At 54.4% G+C, this 25,582-nt stretch overlaps 5 protein-coding genes across 8 annotated transcripts in view; 1 reads left to right on the top strand and 4 right to left on the bottom strand.

Moving 5' to 3' along the window:
* Positions 1-1,121: 1,121 nt before the first annotated feature.
* ATP5MG (ATP synthase membrane subunit g) lies at positions 1,122-2,351 on the bottom strand. The gene is made up of 3 exons (XM_062508677.1): positions 2,223-2,351; positions 1,872-2,032; positions 1,122-1,300 (listed from the first exon to the last, which is right to left on the bottom strand). The coding sequence occupies exons 1-3, from the start codon at positions 2,284-2,286 to the stop codon at positions 1,202-1,204; spliced, it is 324 nt and encodes a 107-aa protein (XP_062364661.1). The 5' UTR covers positions 2,287-2,351; the 3' UTR covers positions 1,122-1,201.
* A 164-nt stretch (positions 2,352-2,515) lies between these two features.
* Positions 2,516-13,037, bottom strand: UBE4A (ubiquitination factor E4A). Of its 4 annotated transcripts, XM_062508674.1 has the most exons (20): positions 12,967-13,037; positions 12,714-12,878; positions 12,426-12,602; positions 12,124-12,236; positions 11,398-11,550; positions 11,131-11,290; positions 10,763-10,965; positions 10,360-10,551; positions 9,207-9,540; positions 8,811-8,937; positions 7,552-7,859; positions 6,844-6,976; positions 5,674-5,861; positions 5,487-5,587; positions 5,254-5,367; positions 4,396-4,570; positions 4,075-4,255; positions 3,721-3,868; positions 3,329-3,486; positions 2,516-3,184 (listed from the first exon to the last, which is right to left on the bottom strand). In XM_062508674.1, the coding sequence occupies exons 2-20, from the start codon at positions 12,835-12,837 to the stop codon at positions 3,043-3,045; spliced, it is 3,231 nt and encodes a 1,076-aa protein (XP_062364658.1). In that variant the 5' UTR covers positions 12,838-12,878; positions 12,967-13,037; the 3' UTR covers positions 2,516-3,042. The 4 variants fall into 4 exon arrangements, with proteins under 4 accessions (XP_062364658.1, XP_062364657.1, XP_062364659.1 ...); XM_062508673.1 differs by having other exon boundaries at positions 12,714-13,027; XM_062508675.1 differs by having other exon boundaries at positions 10,763-10,989; positions 11,122-11,290; positions 12,426-12,616; positions 12,734-13,027.
* Positions 13,038-14,381: 1,344 nt separating this feature from the next.
* On the bottom strand, positions 14,382-16,418 carry LOC134053577 (G protein-activated inward rectifier potassium channel 4-like). Its single transcript, XM_062508655.1, has 3 exons — positions 16,242-16,418; positions 14,943-16,128; positions 14,382-14,722 (listed from the first exon to the last, which is right to left on the bottom strand). Exons 1-3 carry the CDS (start codon positions 16,416-16,418, stop codon positions 14,382-14,384), a joined length of 1,704 nt encoding a protein of 567 aa, XP_062364639.1.
* A 2,235-nt stretch (positions 16,419-18,653) lies between these two features.
* Positions 18,654-19,328, top strand: CLDN25 (claudin 25). Its single transcript, XM_062508772.1, has one exon. It carries the CDS (start codon positions 18,654-18,656, stop codon positions 19,326-19,328), a length of 675 nt encoding a protein of 224 aa, XP_062364756.1.
* Positions 19,329-22,105: 2,777 nt separating this feature from the next.
* The window catches only part of USP28 (ubiquitin specific peptidase 28), a 28,109-nt gene continuing 24,632 nt past the window's right edge, over positions 22,106-25,582 (bottom strand). The window contains 3 exon segments of the mRNA XM_062508787.1: positions 22,106-22,928; positions 23,732-23,930; positions 24,436-24,559. Coding sequence (XP_062364771.1) covers positions 22,753-22,928; positions 23,732-23,930; positions 24,436-24,559 — 499 coding nt within the window. The 3' untranslated portion in view covers positions 22,106-22,752.

The following is a 25,582-nucleotide window of genomic DNA, read 5'->3' as shown; positions in this document are numbered from 1 at the left end:
TGGTGGGAGAAGCAACCACAGGACACAGGGCAGGGCAGGGGGCTGGAAACACATGTCCGTCACTGCTCTGTTGCAGACTCCCACACAGAAGCTGGGGTTCATTGAGCCTCAGTTTTCCCATCTGTGGCATGGAAGTGACCAGTGACCAGTTGTGACCCAGAGCTGCTGGGAAAGGAACCCTTCTTTTTAACAAGAAAGAAGAAAAGGTTTCCATCCATGCCACAAACAACCTACTGGTTACCACATCTGAAGTGTGTGAGGGCACCTGCACTGCCTGTCAGCAGCACACAAGGCCTCCTCCTAGGATGATGGGCTGTAGTCAGTTCTGCTGCAGGGAGAGGAGCAAGTGACGTGCTACTGGCACAGTCACCCCAGAGACATTGGGGGTTACTGAGGGCTGGGGGCCTGTACGGTCACTGGTGTGCACAACACAAGGCCCAGAGGAGCAAAGGACCAGCCCAGACAACATTATCAATGAGGAGCAATACTGTCTAAAACCATCTTCTAAGACAATAAAAACAGACTGCTAGCTTCAGAGAACTCCTACAAATTATTATTTCTGAACATGTCAGAGCACAGGTCACTCACCAGGTTTTGTAGAAAACCCTGCAAGAGCTGTCTGACCATAAGCAAGGTGGTAGACCCCTAGACAGCTCAACCTTTGGCCAGTGGGAGCTGAGGTGACAGATGCAGCAAAGCTCTGCTTACTTACACAGGCTTCCACTGCACCAAACACCAAACCAAAAGAACTGCCTGTAACCATGCCACATTCCTTACAGAATAAACCATGGAAATTGCTTTTGACAATGTAAAAAAATACTGGAATTTGGTTTTTTGTTCCCACTAGCTGATGGGAAGTGCATTCAGGAACAAATGGAATGTTTCCCCTTTGCAGCCTCTGTTTGATTTTGGGGCTCTCAGACCTCCCCCGGAGCCACAGTTGGGGCACAGTGAGTGTCCCAGAGCAAACAGCGCTGGTGACCAAAAGTGGTGTCACCAAAGCAGCTCTGGCACCCTTGGAACTGGCCCTTAGACCCCTCGTGAGGAGCCATCCTTGCCAGTATTGCTCCCAGGACAGGCTGGCACCTGTCAGAGTGCCACACAAAGATACAACAGCTTGATATGAGCTCCTAGTTTTATTGTCTCAGACCCCGTTACAGACCCAGCACCATGGCACTTCTGGCATTGCTGAGGTGAGCGTTCACACGTTGTACCCAATGATGCCGCGCTTGCCGATGATCTCCCCGATGTAAAACCACATCAGCACCTCTGTGGCCACCAGGCCATTCCTCAGCGCATCCTGAAAGGAAAAAGCCACTGCATAGATCCCACACTCGCACAACAGCTCCTCCCTCACTCCCACTGCCACATCCATGCCCTTCAGCAGTTCTCAAGGCAAAAACCCAGAAGTGGAGCAGAGTGTTTGCTGTGTTCGGCCACCCCACAACACGTCCCATCACAGAGACATTCTACAACATTAAGTACACTGTCAGCTGTTGTTCGTGGCTTCTTACAGCCCTTTCAAGGATCATTTCTCAGCCCACATACGGGAAACACTTAATTTCAAGGCCAACCAATGACACAGCCGATCCAGAGGGCTGGGATCATTCGGCCACCTAGGGATACTCCCTTCCTTGGGACAGAAAACAGTGGGACCAGAAGGGAACAAACACAGCCTGCTCCAGGCAGGCAGGAACTAAATCAAAGCAAATAAAATAAAACGCTTTAAACTCTGGGCGCCTGAATTCCATGAGGTTCATATGCCGTTGAGAACAGTTCTCACTGCTTCCCAAGGCAGGAGCAGAGCATTTAATGGGTGGCTCTCGCTGGAGCTGTCCCTCGGCACCGTCGCATCCCGCCCCGGCCGGTACCTTGACAGTGAGCTGCGCCAGGCGGCCGCTCTGGAAAGCCCTGACCAGGCCCTTCATGCTGTCGATGGCCCGGGGAATCTCGGCGGGGGTCGGCGGGGCCAGCTCCACCTTGGCGTAGTACCAGAAGGTGGCCAAGCGCGGCTTGGAGTACGTCACGGCGGCTGCAGGGAGGGGGACCGGAGCGGACGGTGTTTTCCCAACGGCGGGAGCCCGCCGGGCCTCCCCGGGCCTAGCCCCGCTGCCCTCAGCCCGGTTCCCCATCCCCTCCCCTCTGCCCCCCCCCCGGCCCGTTGTCGCTCCCCTCAGCCCCCCCCATCCTGTCCCATCCCAACCCCGCTCCCGGGTCCTCACTCCCGATCAGCTCCGGCCCGCGCTGCACCAGCCGCTGCACGAGCCCCTGCGCGGCCTTGGCCATCGCTGCGCGCTCAATGTCACCGCCGCTCACTGTACCGGCGTTCGCCGCGGGCAGCCCGCAGCGAGGACCCCGGGCCACGTGCGCGGGGCGGGGCGGGGCGGGGCCGGGCCGGGCCCGGCCGGATCCCCGGGTTCGAGACCCGCGCAGCGCCGGCACCGCGTCGGCCCCTGCACCAAACCCAAAGAGGCTTATCTACAGCTCCCGGCACTGCCAGACCTCCACCACCAGCTGTAAGATGACCTCTATGTTTAATTTCCAATGCCCGCCATTCCCAACACTCACTGGGGAAGTAAACCTTGCTACAATCCTGGCACATACAAGTTGGAAAAATGTCCCCCTCCTGTTGATCCCCCCATCCCACTCTGGGAGCGGCTGGGAGGCATTATTTTCACCAAGTGAAAGCTGGTTACAGTTTAAACACAGAACAGAGGGAGCCTTTTGGTGTTGCTGTAAAAGAACATGGCCAACACAAGGAGCAGGTAATAGAGGACCAGGGCACCACCTCTTGAGGAGGCTGTGTTCTTCTCCCGAGGCTGAGGCTCAAAGCTGTAGTGCAGCAGAAAGTCTTAGTATTAAAGAGAGAGTCTTGAAAGCAAAAGAGAGAACAAGGGTTGGCAGGGAAGGTCTGAGGAGAGACTCCAAAGGCGGTGGCAATGCACTAAATGTGGCTGTCATTAGGGTGGCCGCTCCAGCCATTACCCCTGCACGGCTGTGATCTTGCCCGGGACTGGAGGTTTTGAGATGAGATCCTGCTTTTTAGTTCAATGTGTCCTCCAGCTCCTCCTCCTTCTGCTTTTTCCTCTCTGCAAGCCATTGCTGGATCTTCTCTTTTAGCTCTGTGTTTGGTCTGATCTGGTCCATAGTGAGGGGACTCCGATTGAAAGGATCTGTCTGATCGCTGAAAAATAAAACATTGAGATTACTTGGATGCTCCTGGTGCAAGAGATAAAAAAAACCCCAAAAAACAAGAGAGGCCAGGAAGTCATTGGATATGTGAAACAGATCCTCAAAAGTATCAAGGTACGAGGGCTGTGCTGCACACCTGAGGAGGTGTCGGGCTATAGTTGATCGGTCCACGGTGACACGGGAGGAGGGCAGGATCACGGGGTCTGACATCAGAGTGCTCATGATTGGATCCAGGAATTCATCACAGGCATCTGCATATGTCTCCTCTTCCTGCTGCTGCCGGTCTGCAAGAGACTAGGGAGCACATTGGCTTTGAGGGATTCGGCCTCCTTTTTCTTTAAAAACCAGGGAGCATTCACAGCTCTGTGCAGACTGGGAACCCTCCCAGCTGCCTCACCTGGACCTTGGACAAAGCTCCACTCCCAGAAATCCAGCTCTACAACAAAGGTGCAGCAATACACAGAGGGAAAAATACACAGGGAACCAGCTCATCCTTTTTTTGTATGTTAAATTCCCTCCAGTGCTCACCTTGATCCTCTCAGCCAGGTTACTAAATGACACTATCATGTTCCCAGGCTTGTTAATCTTCTTCAGAACCCGTACGGTCTGGGCAAAGAGTGTCGGTGAGTAGGAGCGGCCATCCTTGGGGACTGTGGCACAGAAGTTTTCTTCATCCCTGCAGCACAGGTTACGTAGAGACAGGTTTAAGAATTCCCATTTACCAGGGCTGCAAAACAGTCCCCACAGCAGCCACATTCCCATAGCAAAGAACTCAAAGCTAAAGAAAAGCTCGAGTGTAACTAAGCATTTCTCCTCCACTATCACCAAGATGGCTCCGGCAAAACTCCTGCCACCGACAGGCTCACTCCTCTCGTCACCTACCCAAGGTTTAGGTAGATTGCGCAGATGTCAGACACGAGCTGCTGTGGCTTGAAGTCAAACTCACTGAAGTCCTTCACCTTCAAAGCTCCCATTTTAGGCCCAACCAGGTGCTGCAGGAAGTAGTTGAGCATGGAGATGATGCGCTCAGCAAGGAAAGGATGCACAAACAGAGACTTGATTTCTGGAAAGGAAAACAACAGTTTCCAGATGCACAGCAATTCCATCCTGATTTGACCACATTGAAACCAAGTTCCTGTCAGCTCACTCCCTGTCAGGGCTCTTCTCTAAGGCCTGGCAGGCAGGAAGGGCCATTTTCCCTACCTGAAGTCAGGAAAGCCAGAGTGCCAATGGTTTCATTGGACATGATGTTGTGGAAACGTGCCAGCTGACCAAACATCTGCAGGCTGGACTCCTTCTCACGCCGAGCCTCCGGGGACAGGTTGTCCCACTCACCCCGGTCCTTCTCAATCTGCTGAACTTTGATCTTGCTGAGGTACTGCAAGACAGAACACATGGAGTGTTTGGGTGGGTGGTGACACCAAGGAGGTCCAGAAATGCTCAAAACTAGTCGGGCAACATTCTTATCACCCATCTTATCTGCTGGCCTTCCAGCAATCAGTTCTCTGGCAGGTAATAGCTCCCCAAAATAGCCCTTTCTAGCAGCAACAGCAGCTCTGAAAGGAGTGGAGAGACATTCAACCCACACCAGAGGCATGAGGGCACCTGGAATTCCCTTGTAATCCCAAAAGAGAACTGCCTGGAGACAAAAGGCCTTTATTAGGATAAAACACTTGCAGAAAGGCCAAGGGGATTTGAGAACCAAGCCAACAGTGGCCGTTTAAAGCCTGAGTGTATTGAGATTAGCAACAGCCAGATTTCCCAGCATGCTTCCTGTTGGATCTGAATAAGCCCTTTTGCTCCTCTTGGTTCTGAGCTGCCTCCCGAACCCGAAGGAAGGAAGGGTAGCCCACAGACATGGCCCCAGACCCTTCCTCCTACCTTTACCCCTTCTCTGAGGGCATTGATCACATCATCTTGGGACTGCTTCCTGCATAGTACCTACTGCAGAGACTCACCGGGCAGGGCCAGGCAAGCTGGCCCTGTTCTGGAGATCAGTCCTGCACCAAGGAAGTGAGAACTTGTTTACATGATGCTGATGGAATGTGAGCTCAGCCCTACCTGTATGGCTTCATCCAACAGGAAAATGGCATCGTTCATGAGCAGGTTAAGGAAACGCAAGAAGAGAGGGGGATTCATTGCCTCCAGGTTCTCTGAGGCATAGTCAGCCAGAGCCTGCAAGGAAAGAGACAATAGCAAATTCTGCAGCCCCAGTGGCAGGACATGGACCCACGTGACCCCCATGTGGGCTGCACACTCACATGGCACACTCAGACATGCACCTCTTGCCTCACCTTTATACTGTCCCGGTAGGAATCAGTGTCCCACATGTACCTCAGGATGGGATACATGGGACGGCGGTAGTTGAACTTCTGTTCAAACTGGTGTGGGTCACCTGGGCACAAGGCAAAGAACCTTTCAGGTGGGCAGTCCCCCACAGGTGCTACACAGGGAGCACAACTCTTCCTGTTCTGCACTTACCTGTAAACTCGATATCCACAAAGACTTTGATGAGTGCCTCAGCCAGCTGGCCAGCATGCTGGTAAGAGCAGAACACTCGCTTGCGATGAAACACACTTGAGACGAGTGGGTTCTGAGCCTGGTCCAAGTGAGGCATCACAGCTTCCAACACTTCAGCCAGCTTGGCTCTTAGGTGAGGATTTTTCATCCTGCAAGAGAAAACAAAGCAAATCCAGGATGGCATGGCCACAGTGTAGATTGGAGCTGTTCAGGAATCACTCCAGGAGCTGTGCTCATTCATGCTTGAATGCTTTATTGCTGCAGACTGTCTGTAAAGCCAGCCCTGGGTCAGCACTCACTCACATGGACTCCGTGCCACAGTGGAATCTCAGGCAGAGGCCAGAGGGTGTGGGAACAGCCAAGCTGCTGCTATCACCCTTCCCACAGCAATTCTCCCACTCATAGCCCAATGCCTGTTTGTCAGCTGGAGCTCCTGAGCAAACCTCACCAGCTGTCCCAGCTGTTTTCCTACTGCCCATGGACCTGCTTCCTTTTTACCCTGCAAATCCAAGCACATTGCCTGCTGCATCTGCTGTCCAGCACCAAGCACTGAGGTCAGAGTATACTTCTGCTGCACCTGTGGAGCAGAAGCCAAACCACCTGCCCCAGGTGATGCTGTAGGGGACTGCCAGGAAGAACTACAGCCTCCATCTCCTGGGGAATGGCAGGAACAATGAGAGCTGCCTACCACGGGAAATCTCCATCTGCTGCTGCTGCCAGGAATTCACTGCCTTCACACACGAGTGTAAATTCACAAACAGCAGAAATGCAGAAAGCAGGGTAATATCTTATCAGGAAGATTGACAGTACTCAGTTCTGTTCAGTGGACATCATAGGGACACTCCCAACAGATCAATCCCAGGAGCTCCCTTTAACAAGTACAGAAGGGTTGTAGCCGATGAGGTTTCTGCATCATACAACCACACATATTTAAGCACTAAATCCCATTTGAACCTTGCATGAAACTTGTGGACTCCTGGCAGTCCTTTGTGCCTTCTGCAGGCAGATTTCAGCTGTTCCAAGATCAACCTGCTCACAGCTGCACAAACCAAGCCTCAAGAGAGCTCTGCAATTTCTATTTTGCTTGGTCACCCCGGGTGTTCTGCAACAAGCAACCAGGGCTGCACCTACCTCTCCACATCACCCATGAAAACAGTAACAAAGTGAAGGATGTGCTCCAGAGAATCGGCAGAAGTCTCCAAGATGTCATCAGCAAAACGCCGCAGGAAAATGAAGAAATCGCCCAAATTATCAGCAAAGAATTCTGCAAACAGAGATTGTAGCTGAGCTCCTCCACAGGCAGCTCACCTGACCCTTTTCCAGCCTCCCATCCACTCTCCCCTCACCACCTTGATGCTGATTAAGTACTGGTAATTAACAAGCTGTATTAGAACCCGCCATGGAGAATGATGCCCAGCCTGATTGCATGAGTAACACCCAGCATTCACTTCCCCTATTCCCTCCCAGAAGTCAGGTCACTTATGGGGTGAATCCAGCATCTGTCTGCTGATGACACACCCTTACACAACCCTCAAGAGAAGAATCCTGAAGCAGGTCCCAGAAGAAAGAGTTTACACATAGAGAAAATACTAAATCAATGTAGACTTTGCCACCTGCCAATGAGTAGGGTTTCTAAAAGGTCAGAAGCTTCACAACCCTATGTATGGACCCTCAAAAAGCCCCAAATTTTCTAAGAGTGATCCTCTTCAGAAGAATATTCTGCACAATTTCAGTGGTAGTGTCCTGCCCTGGACAGGGAAGCACTTGCTCAGGCAGCTTTTCCAGCGCTCCTGTACGGCAGGTGCTGGCACAGACCCCCAGCAGGACCCGTGGCTTCACCTGGCACGTAGGCCAGCGCGCTGTGCTCCACCTCCGGCAGCGGGAAGGTCAGCTCCAGCGGCTCGGTCCCGTGGTTCCCCACAGCCAGCTGCACCAGCAGCACTGCCATGGACACCTGCAGGTTCAGGCAGTTCTGCAGCATCTGCGGTTCTGTCATTGCCGTCTTGGTGGAGAGATAGATGGTCATGAGGCGCTCAAACTGCTCCCTGAGGCTGTCAGCAGTGGGGCTGGAGCTCTGCTGAGCTTCTCGCCATGCCCCTTGCAGGCGGTGAAGGCTTTGGTTTATCTTTACCATCTGGTCATGCAACCTGCTCAGGAAAGGAGGCAAGGAGGGGCTGAGGAGACAGACAGACAGACAGACATCCTTCCTCACCAATGCAGAAGCTTGGTGGGAGACTGTTCTGTGCTGGTGGATTCAGATAATTTCCAGTGGATACCCTGTCTGGGGCTCTGGCAATAGGAAGCCTTGGGGAAAGGCTTGGCAGGACCTGGGAGGGTACGAGACCCTTTGATGGACCTTGGCACCTGCAGAGTGGCCTGGGTACATGGCACAGCCCTCTGCAGCACTGAGCTCCCTTGGGTAACTGAGGTCAGGGACCCAACATGTCCCAGAGATGCCTGCAAGGTAACACTTCAGTTTCCCAGCAACAAGCCACTTGCATAATAACTTTTTTGTCAATGTCTATATTTAGAGAATAAACCAGAAGGGGACTCTGCTTGGATCAGCCGTGACCTCACAGTATCTAGGCAACGATTTGCAGAGGGAGGCCGTGCAAAACAGAGTGTTTTGGTGTCCAGCAAATCCTCTCCTAGAAGCTGACAGCTACCTCACATTGCTGTTTCACATACAGCCCAGCTATCAGGGCATTTAGGTCACTCCCAGTGGGCAGGTGCTCTGCCACCTGGATGCTCTCTACTAGTGAAAGGAGGTGCCAGTGGCTCCTGCCCCAAGGAGAGGGGGGAATGGAGAAACCTACAAATACCCAGCTTGGCAATTGGTGTCTATAAATAATGTGGAGTGTTTAAGACTCCTTTATTAGGATAAAACACTTGCAGAAAGGCAAGGGGATTTGAGAATCAAAACCCACAATGAGTGTATCTTGATTAGCAAAAACGTGAGCAAAATTTCTTCCTGCAGTCAGTCAGGCTGAAATTCAAGCAGCGGCTCAGCTGGCCACCCTGTGTTCAGAGTATTTTCTGAAATGTCCATGGGCTGCACATGGGTGGAAAACAGCCACAGGGGAACTAAAAGCAAGTACCTGTGAAATCCCAAGTGCAGGGTATATTGCGTGAGCACCAGGTTTTCTGTCACTAGGTTGTAGCTGTTTGCAAACTGTGGCTCTTGCTCACTCAGAGCAGGGATCAAACATGTTTCTTTTTCCAAACCTGTAAGGAAAAGCATCTCTGCATTAGGTCCTACCCAGCAGTGTTGGTGAGGAGAGGGCTTGAGAAAGTCCCTCCTGAGGACACAAAAGGGCTCCTTGCTATGCTGGCAGCATTTTATTTGTATTCAGCTCTCCTCTTGATCCTCTCTAGTCACACTGCTAATTCTCCCCTAACCTTAATGACACCCACTGAGAGGGTGCTACTGGGTAAAGTGGGGACCTGAGGAGATCCCCCTTCACATTCCCCTAGTCCCCAATGTTTAGGTGTACCTTTCATGTGTACGTTCTTGCTCCTCCTCTCCTCTTCATTCAGCTCCTTCAGGGCACAGTAGGTGGGGTTAAAGGTTAGCAGCTTTGGAGATCTGGGTTTGCAGAAGGGCTGGCACAGCTTCAGGAGGGCAGCCCCCAGGTTGAGGAAGAAGGCATCCGAGGCATACATCTGGAAGAAAATCTCTGGCATCTGGTTAGCCCAAATTTTGGTGCGGCCCGCATTTGCATGGAGGCAGTTTCCTAGCCAGGAGAGAATCCTGTGTTTCGTCTCTGGTGACAACTGCAACAGGTTCTTCAGCATCTGGTAGATTTTCTCATGGAACTGGGCCATGAACTGTTACAGGAAACAGAACACAGTTGAATGAGCCTTTGGGGGTTGTTCTTTTGCCCCTTTGATATAACCACTATCAGAACCTTTCCAGCTCCAGACCATGTCCTGCTCCTCAGGACACCCCGTGAATCACCCATCACACACAGGTGTTACAGGCAGGTCAGATCCTGGGGCTGGCAGCAAATAACAATTAGTGATGTCCTCAAAAGCACAACTGAGACAATCTGTTCTCATGTGGAGTAAATCCAAAATTCTTTGCCTATTTTTGACAGCCTGAAAGAACCCCTGAGTGGGAAAGCCCCTCTCAGGGATGGCCTCTGTACCCCAGTTCACTCCTCTATTTATATCCCACATCCTCATGTTTCACTCCTGACTTACTGGAACATTCCTAGTGGTATTCCTCTGAGGAAGAAATTTACTTGAATAATGAGAGAAAATGTTGCCTGTCACTTTCTCAAATGGGAATCAATTAGTGTTTTAATTACAGGACAGGTACTGAAAACTGCTCCCTGGTGACTGCAACACCTGAGGCAGATAATTCTCCAGGTAGCACCTCAAATTACTGATGTCTGTTCCACCAGTACCTCTCAACCTTCTTCCAAAAGCTCAGTCAACTTTGATAAGACACGAAGACTTGGGTTACAACCACCCAAGGCAGATGACAAAAGAATTTTCCAGCTGGAGAATTCAAAGCAGTTTAGGGCCATGCCTAGTTGCAAGGCAGGCTATTCCTGAACTCATGCCCTGGTACCATGTCCTGAACCCTCAAGCAATGAGAGGCCACTAACACTACAGGAAGCAGAACCACCCTGCTTCTCCCACCTGATGGATGTTGGACTCCTGCACTTTAATCTCCTGTGGGCTGGATCGGGATGGATTCAGAAAGTAGCCATGGTTCTCCACCACACCAGGGGTCTTCAACAAGCAGGAGATATTTAAAACAGCACCAAGCAAAGTCTTCTGGTACATCTGTCCATTGCTGGGATCCTTGGGCTGGATGTAGCCTGCAAAAACCTGGGGAACACATCAGAACATACTGACTGTTGTCCAAAATCCCAGTTAAAAACTCCAACAAACTGATGGGTTTGTGACAGGGTATGAGAAAGAAAGGGAGAAGTATGACTACAACCATTGGGTGTTACAACACGCTGTCAGCTTGGCCTTTGCAGATCAGGTCTTGCAAATGTGCCCCTAAAAAAGCTCCTGCTTAAGTCAGGATACCCACCTTTGCTATGTCTTTTTGCTTTGTAAAGTAGAGGAGCACATCGAGGTATGTGTAGAGCAGGATCTGACAGAGGTCCAGGTCCTTGATTCTCCCCAACAGAATGTCAAACACAGGAACCATAACCTCCCCAAATGTCCGCACCTCCTCGTCAATTGTTAAGGCTTCTATGACATCCTCAAGGAACTCGGTCATGTCTTCAAACTCTGGCAGGAGATACGAGGCTGTTACTCACAGTGCTCCAAACAGCCAAACTGACCCAAACACAACCCCCTCTTTTGGCAGCAAGGGGAGCCAAAGCTCCACAACTCCACGATGCTCCAGGGAAGCCTTGCAGCACTGAGGCAGCAGCGCAACCCAGCCACACTTACGTGCCCCTCTCAGTGTCTCCAGCATCAGGTCCACCAGCTGCTCATACACGTTCTGGTTGACGTAGATCTCCGGGGTGAGAAGGACAGTACGAGTGTTTGACACTGTCAGGTTGCGGCAGCGCACAGCGAAGGGCAGAAGATTCTCCGGGACCTTGGTTATCTGAGCAAGAACAGGGCAGTGCTGGGGCCATGGTCACTACAACTTTAGCTCGGTCACTCCAGAGCTGGGTGACAGAGGTGCCTTCCCCCTCGGCAGCCTGTGCCCACCTCTTCTCGTGCCCTGCAGAAGCAGGCATAGAGGTAGCGCAGGATCTGCCTCTCCCCAGCATCACGCTCAGCCGACAGGTTCTGGGTGCCAGCAGAGGTCATGTGGATCAAGTGGCTCCCGGGCTCCGGCAGCAGCAGGCGGGTGAACAGGGCCTGGGAACCAGCAGAGATGGGGTACAGTGACACAGCCCCAGCACAGAGCTGATCCCTCCAGAGGAGGAAGCTCCACACCACATGGGCTAATTGATTCCTGCTGGGAAGAGCTCTCTGTATCCCCCTCATTAAATAACAGAGTGCTGGAGTGAGAATCCTCAGCTGCTTCTGGCCTAAGCAAATCTTCCAGTCCATTATGGAATAACAGTACCCCCAACAGAAACCATTTCCACTGAAATCCTCAGCAGAAACAACTGCTACAGCTGCAAATGAAGATGAGTGTGTGCGTGGACATTGTTGACTGAGTTCTGTTTTTTCTTCCTTTTCCCACCCACATGGACCTGGAGGGCAGCACACTCCTGCAGCCTCCATGAAGAACACCTGGATTCCCCAAATTCTGTACTTTCCTCAGTCACATATCACAAAAAACTCATAGTCTTTTCCAGCAAATCAACTGGCAACTTCGTGCCAGGTTTTGGAAAAGGATTTGGGATACATCATATGTACATTCCAAGGAAACAAACTCCAGCTGGTGGCCAAAACCTGCAGATGGCCCCAGGCAGGTGTCCCTACCTGCTCCACATTGTCCATGTCCAGCCAGTCCTGGTCATCCAAGTCTGCGGCCATTTCCTCCAGGTAGACACAGCGTGCAGGGATCCCATTCCCACTCTTCATGCTGGGGTCACCTGGGAGGGGCAGAGAGACCTGTTCCACCCGCATGGATGGGGACAGCCCATCCCCTAGAACAGCCCCAGCTGCTGCACCTGGCACTGTCCCCTCCCAGCTGTCCCTTCCAACGTCAGATAAACCCAACACACAGAGCTGCCCCAGTCTGTACTGCACCCCCTGCCAAACCAGCGGGTTCCCGGGCTCACTGTTGTCCAAGGTGATGAGGAAGATCCTCTGGATCATGTGGTTGATGTTGAGCTGCTCGCAGAGCTCTCGCTGCGAGCGGAATGAGCGGCTGATCTCGGCCACCGAATAATCGCAGTCGTCCAGGCTCTCGGAGACACTGTTGTCGGAGTCATCCTGGCTGATGGACGTCTCCTCGCCTGCATGAAAGAGCCTTCAGCATCTCGGGGGACAGCCCCTGCCCAAGCGGACCACTTTGCCCCCTCCCCAAGGGCCAGCCACTGCCCCAGGACCACCCCCGACCCTCCCACCTGTCAGCTGCCGCAGCTGCTGCTGCTTCTGGACGGCGGCGAAGTGCTTGGCGGCAGCGACGGAGCCGAAAAGGGCGGCGAAGGGGTTGTTGGAGATGCTGTTGTTGTTCTCCTGGTCGGTCATTTCCCCTCAGGGCCGCGCCATACGGGTGAGCCGGGGCAAGGCTGCGGGGAGGGCCGCAGTCAGGGCCCAGGCCCGCTCCCCCGGGCGCAGCTGGCTCGTCCCGCTCTGTGCTCGGGCTCCGGTACGAACCTGGTGCCAACCGGTTCCCGCTCCGCTCCTGGTACTCCCACCTCGGCCACCGCCAGACAGCTCTGCGCGTCACCGCGTCGCACAGCAACTGACGTCATCGCGATGCGCCGGAAGTGGAGCGGCGGGAGGCGGAACTTAGGGAGTGAGGGTGGGAACGGCGGCAGCGACTCCTGGCGACCGGGAGGGGAACGACACCTGCGGCCTCCCGGGGACGGGGACGGGGACGGGGACGGGGACACGGATCCGGCCCGGCTCCGTGGGACACGAGCGTTTCCCGTGCTGTGAAACGCGACTGTCTGTGCGATAACAGAGTTTGTGTTTGTTATCCGCCCACTGGCCTTTATTTGAATATTAATAATATGTAAATCAACTGCTTAATAGGCGAATCACGATTTTGTATCAAATCAACGCTCATATTAACTTTGCACCTACAAATACTCATTCGCAGATTTTTTTTTTTTTTAACTTGTGCGGGGAGTTTTATGTTTGTAGGAGATTTGGGCTGGGGCTGCAGGGGCTGTGGTGTAGGGACACTGCTGCATATGTTTACATTACACCCCCTGTCCATCCCTTCTGTGCTGGGCTGACCTCGGTCCCAGGCCCCCCCAGCTGCTCCACCCCTCCCTTCTCACCCTTCTGGGTAGGACGGATTGCAGGAGAGCTCAGAAAATACCGTGCCCAAAACTCCATGGGGAGATACAAAGGTAGGTTAATAGAGGAAAAGCAAAGGTGGACCAAGGGGGTTAAATCCAAAGGGTTATTCTGCAGCACCCCCTGAGGCAAAGCTGGCTGGGGACTACAGGGAGGGTCCCCGGCCCAGCCAGACCCTGCATACACAGATTTTACTGGTTTTTTTTCAATCCAGGCCCCTGGCTCAGGCCCAGGCACTGCCCTGCCAAGTGCTGTAGGTGACTCCAGTGATGCCATTCCTGTAATGATATTAATTTAATTCTACTACACCATATCCAGCCACTTGCAGCACCAGATCGGTGCAACCTTTCCATACTGGGGGTGTCCTGGGACACCATGTCAGACAGGGAGGGGGAGCAGTTTGGGATGTTGGGGGGTGTGGGGCTATGTCAGGGTCCATGAGGTGGTGCAGGACTGAGCCCATGGTACTGGGAGGCTGTGGACTTTGCCTCTTCTTTCTTTGCCCAGCCCCCCCGAGGGTTGTCCCAGAACAAACGTGGCTGATGGTTGGGTGGTTTTGTCATGAACAGCCTTTACTTGCCCACTAGTTATGCCTCATATTCCTTGTTACAAAAGAACAACTTAACAAAAATAACGTCCTGTGGCTGCAGCGGGGGAACACAGGGAGCGAGGGCACAAGGGCTCAGGCCCACAGAGGAGGGTGGGCTATGGCACTGTTGGCGTGGGGCACCCACGGGCACCAGCCAGGCCGGTCCCGGAGCAGCTCAGGCAGGGAATCCCCGCTCTGGCTCATCCCGGACACCCTCAGCCATGCTGCCAGGGACACTCATCCCCACCAGCGTGTCCTCGCCGGGTCCCGGCAGCGCGCAGGGCTGCAGGAGGTGGTCCCAGTAGAGGCTGAGCGTGGAGTGTTCCTGCTGCTCCAGCTCCTTCAGCTCGTGCAGCTCCTTGGCGCTGGCTGCTGGCGTCTGCACCTCAAAGGTCATCTCAAAGCGGCTGTAGTCCACCTGGAAGGCGCCTTTCTCCAGGGACATGCAGGGCTCAAAGCGGTATCCCCAGAGGATCTCATCCTCCGTGTAGGAGGTGCGGGCTTGGCACGTCATTCCTGCGGCAAGACAATGGCTGAGCTGTCCTGGGGTGCCACAGCGAGCTCCCTGCTGCCTAACGAGGGGCTTCCAGCCCTGCATCACCCATGGCCCGCTGGAGACAGTTTTGATCCTGAGCATCTCTTGCCCAGATGTCACTCCTGGGCCCAGGTTTTCCCAGCATCTCCAGGACCCCAGGGGAGCCACCCCTCTCCACCCTGACCCCCCCAGACCACTTGCCTGTGGCTTCCACGATGCCCTCGAGGATGATGATGATTTCAAACTGCTCCCGGCGCAGTGACTCGGCTGACATGTCCCAGAAAGGGCTGTGATGGTTGATGACGTGGCAGATGATCTGGGGCTCCACCAGGAATAGACGGTCCTCCCCTGTGTCATAGCCCAGGTTCAGCTCCGACTGCTCCAGGGGGATGAACTCCCCCTCGGCCGTCTGACGGGACTTGATCAGCTTTGCCCTGATCTTGGCATCCACCATGTGGCTTTCCCGCAGGTCCCCCACACGAAACATCAGGCAGAGCTTCTCATCCCGGCGGGAGATGACGCAGTTCTTGCTGAAGATGAGGGTCTGGGCACGCTTCTTGGGCCGGGAGATCTTAACGAACATGCAGCCCACCATCATGGCATCGATCATAGAACCGACGATGGACTGTGCCATCAACAGGATGACGCCCTCGGCACAGTTGGCTGTCACCATCCGAGTGCCATAGCCAATGGTCCGCTGGCTTTCCACTGAGAGGAGCAAGGCGGAGACAAAACCATCCACGTTCTCGATGCATGCCTGCCACTCGGGATCGCCCTGGTGCCCAATGTCACCCCGCACCCAGGCGTCAAAGAAGTAAATGAAGCCAAAGACCACCCAGGTGATTATGTAGCACATCATGAAGACAAAGAGGAACCAGCGGTACTTGAGGTCTACAATGGTGGTGAAGATGTCTGAGAGGAACCTCTTCTTGTCCTGGATGTTGCCCAGATTCACCTGGCACTTGCCCACTTTTGTCACATAGCGCTGCCGCTGCCGCTTGCCGGCCTGGACCATCGGGCTGTCCTCCTCCAGCAGCTTGCAGCGCCGGCTCTGCAGCCCCTCCGGGTTGGGGTTGGTGGAGCTGCGGGCGGAGGTTTTGCCGCGTGAAGAGTTGGGGATGTTGGCCACGCTCAGAGCGTGCAGCGGATACAAGCGGGGCACACCCTCTTGTGGGGCAGGCGGTGGGCACCAGGACGGCCGGCCACGGTGCTTGTGGGCGGTCAGGCTCCCGCGGCTCGGCGGCCCGGAAGGCTCACCGGCGACAAAGCCGCTGTGACGGGGTGCAGACGGGCAGTTTGGCATCGGGGCACCTCTCTTGGCAGCGGTGGCGGCGGCTTGCTGCCCGCCGTCCTTCACCAGAACCCCGGGGACGGCCGGGAGATCGGGCTGCGGGGGGGAGGAAAGGAGCCCGTCGGTGAGAAATCGCCTCTGACAACAAGCGCGAGCACCCGGCGGCATCACGTACCGAGGATGCCCCAGAGCCTCGGCCCTAGCCATACCTTCTGGGGGAAGGTGCCGTACCGGCTGGTGTCGGTGGGCGGCCGGGGCAGGTAGGCCAGCATGTGCTTGGCCGTGGGGGTCTGCGCCGGGGGGATGGAGTTGCTGCGGCCGCGGGGCTCCTCGGGGGCCAGCCAGCCGCCGGCGCCGCCGCTGTTGCGGGGGTACGGGAGCACCATGGCGGCGCCGGGGCGGGGGCTCAGCCCCGGGCTGGGAGCGAGGTCCTGCCGTGGGGGAGACAAAGCGGGGAGTTATTTCGGACACGGAAAGCAGCTTGGGGCTCCGGCCCCTCTCCGCATCCCCAGGGGTCAGGGTCTGGGTGAGCCCCCCTTGCCCAGCAACGCAGGTCCCAGCTCCGGAGCTGTGCCGGAGTGCCTGCGGGCTGGCTCCAGATGGCTAAGCCCATTAGGGGCCATAATTGCATTCAAGGCCGGGGAAGGAGGCATTCGTCTCCGGTGGGAAGCAGCCCCGGCAAGCTCCGGGTGAGCGCCTAAGGCACTGTTCCACACTTGTTCCGGGCCGTGGAGGTAGCTGCCGGTTCTCTAAGAAGCTCCGATCAGAAATGGATGGCCCCTAGGTGTGGAGGAAGGACAAGCCTGTGAGAGAGATGCACGCCCCATAGCCGGGCTCCTCGGGACAAGCTGAGTCCAGCCGGTGCCCGTGGGGACACGTGAAGGGAAATCATGGTCCTGGAAATGCAACCCGGAGCGCAGCGACCTGCGGGGATAGGGGTGGGGATGGGGAGGGAGTGTTGGGGCTCTGCCTCCGCCGAGTATCCCCTGTCATTGCAGAGCAGCGGAGCCAGCGGTCCTCAGTGCGAGGATGGAGAATGTCAGCCTCCGGACCAAGCTCCCGGCTCCCCAGACCCCTGGGCACGGGAGACACCCACCTCATGTCCAGGCAGAGCGGCTGCCAGCCCGGCAGACGTCGTTCTCGGCTTGTGGCTCCAGCTGCGGCCCAGCCACTGCCGGGCATCTTCCCACCGGGTGTAGACGGGAATCCTCTGCCGGGCTGTGCCACCGTGGCCGGTGGGAGGAAAAGAAGGACTGGGAGCTCGGCGGCGGCCGCCAATCCTCCTCCAGCGGCAGAAGGTCACCCGTTAATCTGTCTCAATGACAGGCACAATTACCTTGAGACGATTTAATCGGAAGGAGCAGGTGCCCCAATGCCTGGGGGAAGCAGCAGGAGGGCTTTCCCAGCGGATTTCCCTGCTCTTGCCCTTGGGATGATGCTCTCTTCTTTTAGGAATCGGATGGTCAGCAAGGGCTGGAAAACATCCCCTTTCTCCTGCCCGGTTTGTGCTTCCACGTCGAACGTGTTCTGTGCTCCCTCGCCCCCTCCTTGTGGGAGCCCCCTGCTAAGATCCTCCTGACACTCACCAAGGCTGGACCCCGGGACCAGCAGGACTCAGTAATTTCCAGTCTGGCTCCCGATACAGATAAGAAAGACGGCGGATGAAGGAGAGATTAGTCGCTAATCTCCCGGGGAAGATGAATCTGCAAGCTGGACCCTGAAGAGGGAACACACGTGGGGGAGGATGGGAGAGCGCAGTGCCAGCACAAACTTGGGATTTTCCTGATGCTTCTTTTCATCCTTTTTCATAGAATTCCAGAATGGTTTGGGTATGAAAGGGCCTTAAAGATCAGTCCAGCTCCAACCCCCTGCCATAGGGACACCTTCCACCGGACCTAGATGAAGTACATGGGTTTTTCCCAGCCTTGTGTTTGCATCAGGATGTCTCCTATCAGGACAACAGTTTCCTCACACACAAGCATCATGAGTCGCATCTGCTGATGAAGTGCTGGGTGCAGGACAGGGTGATCAGTGCCCACCTGCGACAAGCAGGACCCATCTCCAACCTGCTTCCTTCCTCGGACATTCCCATTCTCAACGCAGCTCTCAAAGGCTCCTTTGCATATTAAATTAATGACTGAATGAGGATCAAGGCCTCCAACCGAGGCTCTGACTCCTGAGAAAAACCTGATGCCAGCTCTCTGCTGCCTGCATCTTGTGCTGGAGTGCCAGCCGTGTCCCACCGAGGCTGGAGCTGCTGCTGCTGAGAATAGCTTTACCTGCCAAAGCTCTCGCTCCGGAGTGGCCAAGGCTCGGAGGATTTGCATGCTTTGGCTTAACCCTCCTGGGCACGGCGAGGCAGCAGCAGGACCCAGCCCGGAGTTACCGCGGGGATGCACCCGGCTTTTCCTGCTGAGCCGGGCTCTCCTTTTAGCATGGAAAAACCAACAACAGCTGAAAAACGACTGTGGCCACACCCCGGCGTTGGAGGAACAGGCTTGAATTCGCCCCCCCGGGCTGCAGACGCGGCCGGCGGCCGGGCGGACGCTGCTCCCCCGGCGTTAATGCCCGCGGCCGCCGCTCAGGGCGGCTGATCTGCGCCCAGAGGTTAGCGGGGCATCATGGCCGGGGGCTGCGGGGCGAAGGCGCAGGGCGGGGGGATGCTGCTGGCTCTCCTCGGATGGATCAGCTCCTGCGTCACCACCTTCGTGCCACTCTGGAAGAACCTCAATTTGGACCTGAACGAGCTGGAGGTCTGGAACATGGGGCTTTGGCAGGTCTGCATCACGCAGGAGGAGGGGGTGGTTGAATGCCAAGCCCACGGCTCCTTCCTGGCGCTGCCCCCCGAGCTGCGCATCTCTCGCCTCCTGATGTGCCTCTCCAACGGGCTGGGGCTGCTGGGCTGTCTCCTCGCTGCCCTGGGGCTGGAGGGCTGGAGAACCTGCGAGGACAAACCTGGGCGAAAGCGCCGGCTCCTGCGTGGCGGTGGAGTTACGCTTGGCATGGCAGGGATCACCACCCTCGTGCCAGTCTCCTGGGTCGCCTACAACACTGTCCTCGACTTCTGGGACGAGACTGTCCCCGACATCGTCCCCAGGTGGGAGTTTGGGGAGGCCACTTTCCTGGGGTGGTTTGCTGGAGCCTTCCTCGCCGCTGGCGGGCTGCTCCTCGCCTGCAGCACCCGCTCCACGAAGACAGCAACGCCGCTGCCCCCGTCCTGCCACCACGACCCTGCTGCACCAGGTCTGGCTGAGAGCCACCACCTGCACCCCAGAAATGCAGACTTGGTCATCTAGGGCCTCAGGGTGATGTGCCCTGCACACCTCGTGGCTCTTCCCTGGCAGGGAGGGTTCCTGCTTGTTTCACAGGATGATTTGCTAATTGCTATGGCAGCTCTGCAGGTTTCTCTCCTTCCTCTGCGTGTCTGCTTCACTTTTTCTCTGTTAAGGAGCAGCAGATTTCCCCGCAGCACTCACCAAGCAAGTGTGGGAAGGCAACAAGCAGCAGGCATCACTTTGTACTGCTGGTGACACCGTGGTACCATCATCACTGATGGGTGACACTGTTGGCATCCCTGGCAAGTCCCCCGTAGCCAAGTCTGTTGTGGCTAATGCTGCACCCCGGTGCAGCAGCTCTTTCCTTGCATGTCTGTGTTGCTCTGATGTATTTGCAATAAATCATGTCCATTGGCAGCGTGTCTGTGCTCTGAACATGCAACTGTATCTTGCAGAAGAGAGATGCAGGGTGGGAGCTGCAAGGGGCAGCACTGCTGCTGCAGCTATGGTTTGACCTGTCTAGAAAGGATTGGAGGAAAAGAGAAAGAAAAATGGAAAAAAAGGGAGAAGGAGAAAAATGAGAGACAAGGCAGCACCAAATTCTACTGCTGCTGCAAAGCGGGGTGGCAGTGACTGCATGCCCTGCAGGAGCCTCATCCTCTCATGGCTAAGATGATAAAGCTGATAAGCACCACAGACCTTTGTGTCAAAAGTTCCTCGACTGCATCATTTACCTGCACACAAGAGGCAAGAAAGGGTTTTTGCTGGTCTCAACCGTTCCTTCCACATTTTCCTGATTCAGCTGTAAAAATAAAGGCTGATTACACACCTCTGTGAGCAAGAGCATGGACCATCAGGCTGGATTAGCACCCAGAGTCCTGACAGGGGCCTGCCTGCTGCTACAGCACTGGTTGAAAACCGAGTTCACTGCTGGTTTAATCCCTGCAGGCTCAAAGCCGTGGGCGCGTGACCCATCTCAAGGAAGGCCCAGCCGACAGCTGCATTCCTGGGGGAAGCAAAGTCCGCTCCCTCTAAGTCCCATTTTGAAACCTGCACTTTGCTCAGCTGGGAGGAGAGGAAGGAGAGGGTGGGCAGGGAAAGGGAACAGTGATGATCCCTGGGAGTTCTGATGCTGCAGGACTGGGGACAGAGTTGATGGTGCTGAGAGTGAAGTGGGAGAGGCGGGTGCTCAGTCGCTCTGAAAAAGAATCAAACGAGGCAGACCTGAGGGGGCAGCGTTCCTGGCCATCACCTTCCAAGGAGCTGCAGCCCCTGCCAGCTGCCCTTGGAGAGCTGACCACCCCAGGGAGCACAGAGAGGCTGCAACTCCCTTGGGAAGTAGGAGGACAGGACAGTGAGCAAAGGCTTCCAGCCTGACAGCACTCCTCCTGTCCAGCCCAGTCCAAATACCATGATGTCCCTGGCACCACTCTGTACTCCTGACACTCTTTGTTGGTTCCTTAAAGCAGGCTTTGGGCATTTCAGCTTCTGGCAGCAACACAAAGATCAGGGCAAAGCCACTGTTTTGTGAGTCAGAACAAATGGGTTCTCCTCTTCCCAAACCACATCCTACTGGTTCCAAGTGCACAAAAGCTGCTTGGCAGTGCCAAGTGTTGGCTGGGAGGAGGTAGTGTGCCTCCAGGTGGGTGATGACCTGGGGGCTCTGTTCAAGAGCTCCGTTTCCATTCATCAAAGGTCAAGCACCACAAGCAGTAAGTTGAAGGCCTCTTCCCACTGCTCTGTCACAATGGGGCAAACAAGCTGAAAAAGCAGCACTCTGGCACTGCAGCACCCTGGTCCCTGAGGAGGGACAGGCTGCTGCAGGGACACTGGCAGCCGGAGTGCCTGTGGATAATGGCAGCCCTACTTCATCATAAAGTCACCAGGAGAGTGCAAGATTCTCCCACAGGAGCAGTTTATTCCCAAGTACTGGGGAAACATCCCCTGACAGGATGGTGGAACCATCCTAAGGCAGCTCTGCTAGTGACAAAACATTTTGTAGAGGAGGAACCTTCAGGCAGAACCCCAGAGTGAAAAAAAGACATGGAAGGAGTTTTTCATTCCAACACAGAACTGTGGGAAGATAGGTTGAAAGGACAGTGCAGGATAGTCCAGAAGGCAATCTTTCCCAATGAATTACAGCAGTATTGATTACAGAGGAGTGGAAACATCTCTGCCTGCCCAATGAGCTTGGGTATTTTAGAGAGTGTGGGTTAGCTGGCCACCAGTTGCAGTTAAGAGCTGGAGACTGAGAGCCTGCTGCAGTTTGGGATGGAGTGTGCTGTGAGGAGGTAAGGGACATGCAGTTGGTGTGAGGGACAGACAGGGTAAGAAGATGCTGTATGAGGGACAGACAGGGTAAGGCAGCTGGGACAGGAACAGGCTGGGGTTTAGGCAGTCATGTGGAGAGGAGAAGGAGTCAGAGCTGCGTGGAGCTGCCTGTAAGAAAAGGAGTCAGAGTTGTCAAGAGAGAAATACACTGAAGAAGGCATGAAAAGTTTCTAATAAAGGACTGGTGGTGATGCCAGTCCAGTCCATCTCGACATAATTGCAACATAAAACAAATGCTTTTATTGCACTGTTAGAAAATTCTGCATAGTTCCAAAAACCAGGATCCCCCTCCACTGACTCAGAACTTTTGGCTTACAACTGCTGCAGCTCAAATGCAAGCACAGGGTGACCGCAAAAGGAAATGTCAACAGGGCACTTTGTTAATAAAGTCAACACAAGGGGCTGATCCAAGCCCTCACAGTTGTCATTGACACTAATCCAGCCCTGACCCACCACCCAAGGGGAGAAGGAAGCTTGCCTTTGCCTCAGTGATTGCCCTGAGCCAGTCAGCTCCTGCCAGGCACAAACCCAGAGCCCCGTCCTGGCTCCTCACTGCCAGGATTTGCCTGTGCCTCTCCAAGGAAGGCTCCTGCGTGGTTTCTGGTGCTAGCTAGAATACAAAAGGCAAAAGCCTGCTTGACTTGACCACAAGATGCAGCTGCGTGCACGACTGCCCACGCGACAGAGCGTGAGCCACTGCTCCTTGCTGCCTCCTCACTCAGCCCAGGCTCCTGTGAGCAGGAATCTTGCTGGATTGGAACATGCAACCTCTGGCAGTGATCATTCAGGGAGCTGTCAAAGTGCCTGACAGCCCAGCCCCAGTGTGCAGTGCTGAGCAGAACTGGGCTCCTGGGTCCAGGGCTGCATCTAGAAGGTTGCCAGGACAGAAGAACCTCTGGTCAGTTGGGCCCCGTGGTGCTGCCAGGACCTGCACCTGCACTGTAACAGCAGCCCAGGTCCTTCGTGGTACTGCCTTGTGTTCTGCCTCAGAAGTGCAATACTGCTTTTTATCCGCTCGTATTTACAAAGAGCACGGCTTGGACTGCAAAGTGTCCCCTCTGCTGCCCCGCTCCAGCGCGGCCGGCGGAGGCCCGGGCAGGCCCACGGCCTGTGGCTACTGCACCCTCACGGTTGAGGCCCCGTGAATGGACTCCATCACGGCCGCAAAGCGGCTGCACAGGTCGTAAGGGGAGTTGGGTCGGATCTTCGGGGGCTCTTTCAGCACAATGACCTCAGCGGAGCCGTCGAGGAGCCGGGGCAGCAGTTCACCCAGCTTCATCTGCAGCTTTGCTGTCAAGGGGGAAAGGAGGAAACAGTGAGTGGCAGCAAACAGCAGAGAGCTCCAGGCCCCGAGTTAAGGAGCTGTGATGCCTTTTGCAGACTCTTCTCCCTGTGCTGAGAACGCCCAGCCCATCGCCAGGGATAAGCAGTGGCTGCTCACGCTTGGGTCTGCCTGCCTGCCCAGGGCTCTGAGGGAAGCTTCACTGCCACCTGGCTGCCTGGGAACAAGGCCACGTCCCACTGAGACATGGCACTTTCCCAGGAAAGGCACTGCTGACCCGTCAGGTGCTTCAGGGTGACTCCAATATTGACTGTGCAATTATCTTAGGTTGCAATACAGGATGTGACCTAAAGTGTGTATTCTATCACCATCCATAGAAACCAGGTGGGGCAGTGTTCTTTTCCACAACCCATCCTTCCTCCAGGGAGATAGCTTCTGTTAATGGGCAACTCAGTTCCACTGCATGACTGATAAAATTCCATCATCCCATTGGGAGATGCTCCACCCAGGGAGAGGAGCCAAGCATTTCCTACCCAGATAAAATCTGAGATTTGGAACATCAGAGCAGCCTTTTCCCACTGGATTCCAGAGGAAAACCAGGCCCTTCTACATCATCACTGGACCTTCAGAGGAAAAGTGCACCTTCCACAGGAGCACTGCTCCAACAGAACCACATCTATCACTGCAAGCGGACTGCAGCCACCATTTAATGGGACTGCTACCAACACCAGGAATTTGATTTTCGATGGTCCTTTCTTTCCCAGTTCAGGTCCAGATACTACCCTTCCCACGAACAGCAGTAATTTCCTACCGTCCATGTCTTCTCGTCCCAAATAGGAGCACCAGCGGTTTCTCATGACCTCGATGGCATCCAGGTCCTCTTTGGAGATCTCAAAGTTGTTCATGAGATGCATGCAGGGGATGATCAGCTCATTCAGGATGCTCACACCCTCTGAGACATGAGCTTCTTCACAGCTAACAAAAAGAGAAGCTGCCACCTCGTTCAGCTTCTGGGGGTGGAAGGAGAATTGGGGACAGACTTGTAAAGAGCAAGCATGGACCATGGATAACCACCCAGGAAAGGCCCAGCTTGGGCCCTGCACTGGCAGCCATTCAGAGAATAACAACTAACAGCACCAGGTTCTGGTGGAACAGCTACTTTCAGTCATGGGAAACACACCATAGAAAACAAACTTGAAAATATATCTATTCATGCACATACATGCAATTCACTGTAGCTGTACACTGAGATTGTACAGCTTATTTAAAATTCTGCTTTGAAGATGTCAACATCCAGATCTGCCTTTGCCTAGATTCCTTGAAACCCATGTGGCATGTTCTTTACTTGAATTATGATTATTATTAGCTTTCCATATTGCTGCTGGTACTCAGCAAGGGGCAGAATCATGTCAACAGACGTAACAGAAACAGTTACACTGGTCTTGGCCACCATGGTGCCCTGGCCGCTCCCTCCCCTCCTCTCCAAAAGTGAATTCTGAGCTCCTCAATACAAACCAGGAGACACTTCCTTCTGTACAGGGCAATCAGTGACTTGCTCACACCTCGGTTGGTTCCCTTCAGCAGCAGTTTGGTGTTGCTTTGGTAGGCGTAGACCAGGTAGGTGAGTGACTCTTGGTACCTGGAAGAAGATGGCAAGCTCTGCAGGCCTCAGGCTCTGCCAGGACCATGACTACAGCCATTCCCTTGGCTCAGCTCAGGAAACCTTTCCTGCTGGGCCTGGCTGGAACTGCATCAGGCCCGATGAGAAAAGCTGCATTTCCTTGCCAAAGCACAAATGAACAGATGCCCTATGTCAAGCCATTCCTGCTCCCTTCTGCCCAGAATGCCAAACAAGTGCCTGGACAGAGCTCCTTAAAACCAAGCTCATGTGTATCTTGGGTTGCAAAGCAGGATGTAACCAAAAGTATGTATTCTATCACCAGCAGTTAAACCAGGTGAGGCAGTGTTCTTTATCTTTTCTGTGTTCTTTTTCCATACTGCTCCAGGAACTGCACTATGAGAAGACACCCCAAGAAGGGCAGAAGATTGTGGTTTTGAGTCCCTCACACATTTCAAGCTTCAGGTGAATAAAACAGAACTACTGACAGGGATTAGGTCAGTTTGGGGGACTTCTAAGCTGCTCTTGTCATGCCTCATGTCAATTTGCCCACCTCAATTTGGTGGCTCGTCACAGCGAACCACCTCGGAATTCAGTTCTGTTTCCATCCAGGAATAACTTCTGAAAGCCTGCACCATTTATGGAAAATAAAGGTCCTAGAATGGTAAGGAGGAAACCAAGGCCCTTTGAGTCTAGAGGACTCCAAAGTGTGTGTTTGCACAAAGCACAATATCCATTTTGAGGCAGTTTCATTTTAATACAGGAGTCCAAGCTGAAAAATCCTAAAGTGATGGCAACCATTCCTGGAAACCTATCTCTGGAAAAGAGAATATAAAGCTCTACTTCCCAAAGGGAAAACTTAGGGGAAACTTGCAGAAACTGTCAGGCAGCCAGCCATCAGCTCAGCCTCATATTTTTTAAACTGTTAACCAAGCTCGATTGTGGGTTCAAGAAGAGCTATTAGCAGGTCAAAAAAGTGCCCACTGGCCTCAAACACAGGCCATTGTGGTTCAGCAAGAAAAATTTTTGTCAAAGTGGCCTTTA

This window comes from Cinclus cinclus, chromosome 25, assembly GCF_963662255.1.
Source record: "Cinclus cinclus chromosome 25, bCinCin1.1, whole genome shotgun sequence".
Taxonomy (NCBI): domain Eukaryota; kingdom Metazoa; phylum Chordata; class Aves; order Passeriformes; family Cinclidae; genus Cinclus; species Cinclus cinclus.
This window is presented reverse-complemented; position numbering and strand designations above follow the sequence as displayed.

Excerpts from the sequence above, each read along its gene's own strand:
- ATP5MG (XM_062508677.1), bottom strand. The coding sequence starts at position 2,286 with ATGGCCAAGGCCGCGCAGGGGCTCGTGCAGCGGCTGGTGCAGCGCGGG. Across the intron at positions 2,033-2,222 it reads CGGGCCGGAGCTGATCGGGA|CCGCCGTGACGTACTCCAAG; the intron begins GTGAGGACCCGG and ends CCCTCCCTGCAG. Across the intron at positions 1,301-1,871 it reads TGGCGCAGCTCACTGTCAAG|GATGCGCTGAGGAATGGCCT; the intron begins GTACCGGCCGGG and ends TTTTCCTTTCAG.
- UBE4A (XM_062508675.1), bottom strand. The coding sequence starts at position 12,837 with ATGACCGACCAGGAGAACAACAACAGCATCTCCAACAACCCCTTCGCC. Across the intron at positions 7,860-8,810 it reads CTGCACTTGGGATTTCACAG|GTTGCATGACCAGATGGTAA; the intron begins GTACTTGCTTTT and ends TTTCCTGAGCAG. Across the intron at positions 6,977-7,551 it reads CGCGCTGGCCTACGTGCCAG|AATTCTTTGCTGATAATTTG; the intron begins GTGAAGCCACGG and ends CTCTGTTTGCAG.
- LOC134053577 (XM_062508655.1), bottom strand. The coding sequence starts at position 16,418 with ATGGTGCTCCCGTACCCCCGCAACAGCGGCGGCGCCGGCGGCTGGCTG. Across the intron at positions 16,129-16,241 it reads ACGGCACCTTCCCCCAGAAG|CCCGATCTCCCGGCCGTCCC; the intron begins GTATGGCTAGGG and ends TCCCCCCCGCAG. Across the intron at positions 14,723-14,942 it reads GGGCATCGTGGAAGCCACAG|GAATGACGTGCCAAGCCCGC; the intron begins GCAAGTGGTCTG and ends GTCTTGCCGCAG.
- CLDN25 (XM_062508772.1), top strand. The coding sequence starts at position 18,654 with ATGGCCGGGGGCTGCGGGGCGAAGGCGCAGGGCGGGGGGATGCTGCTG.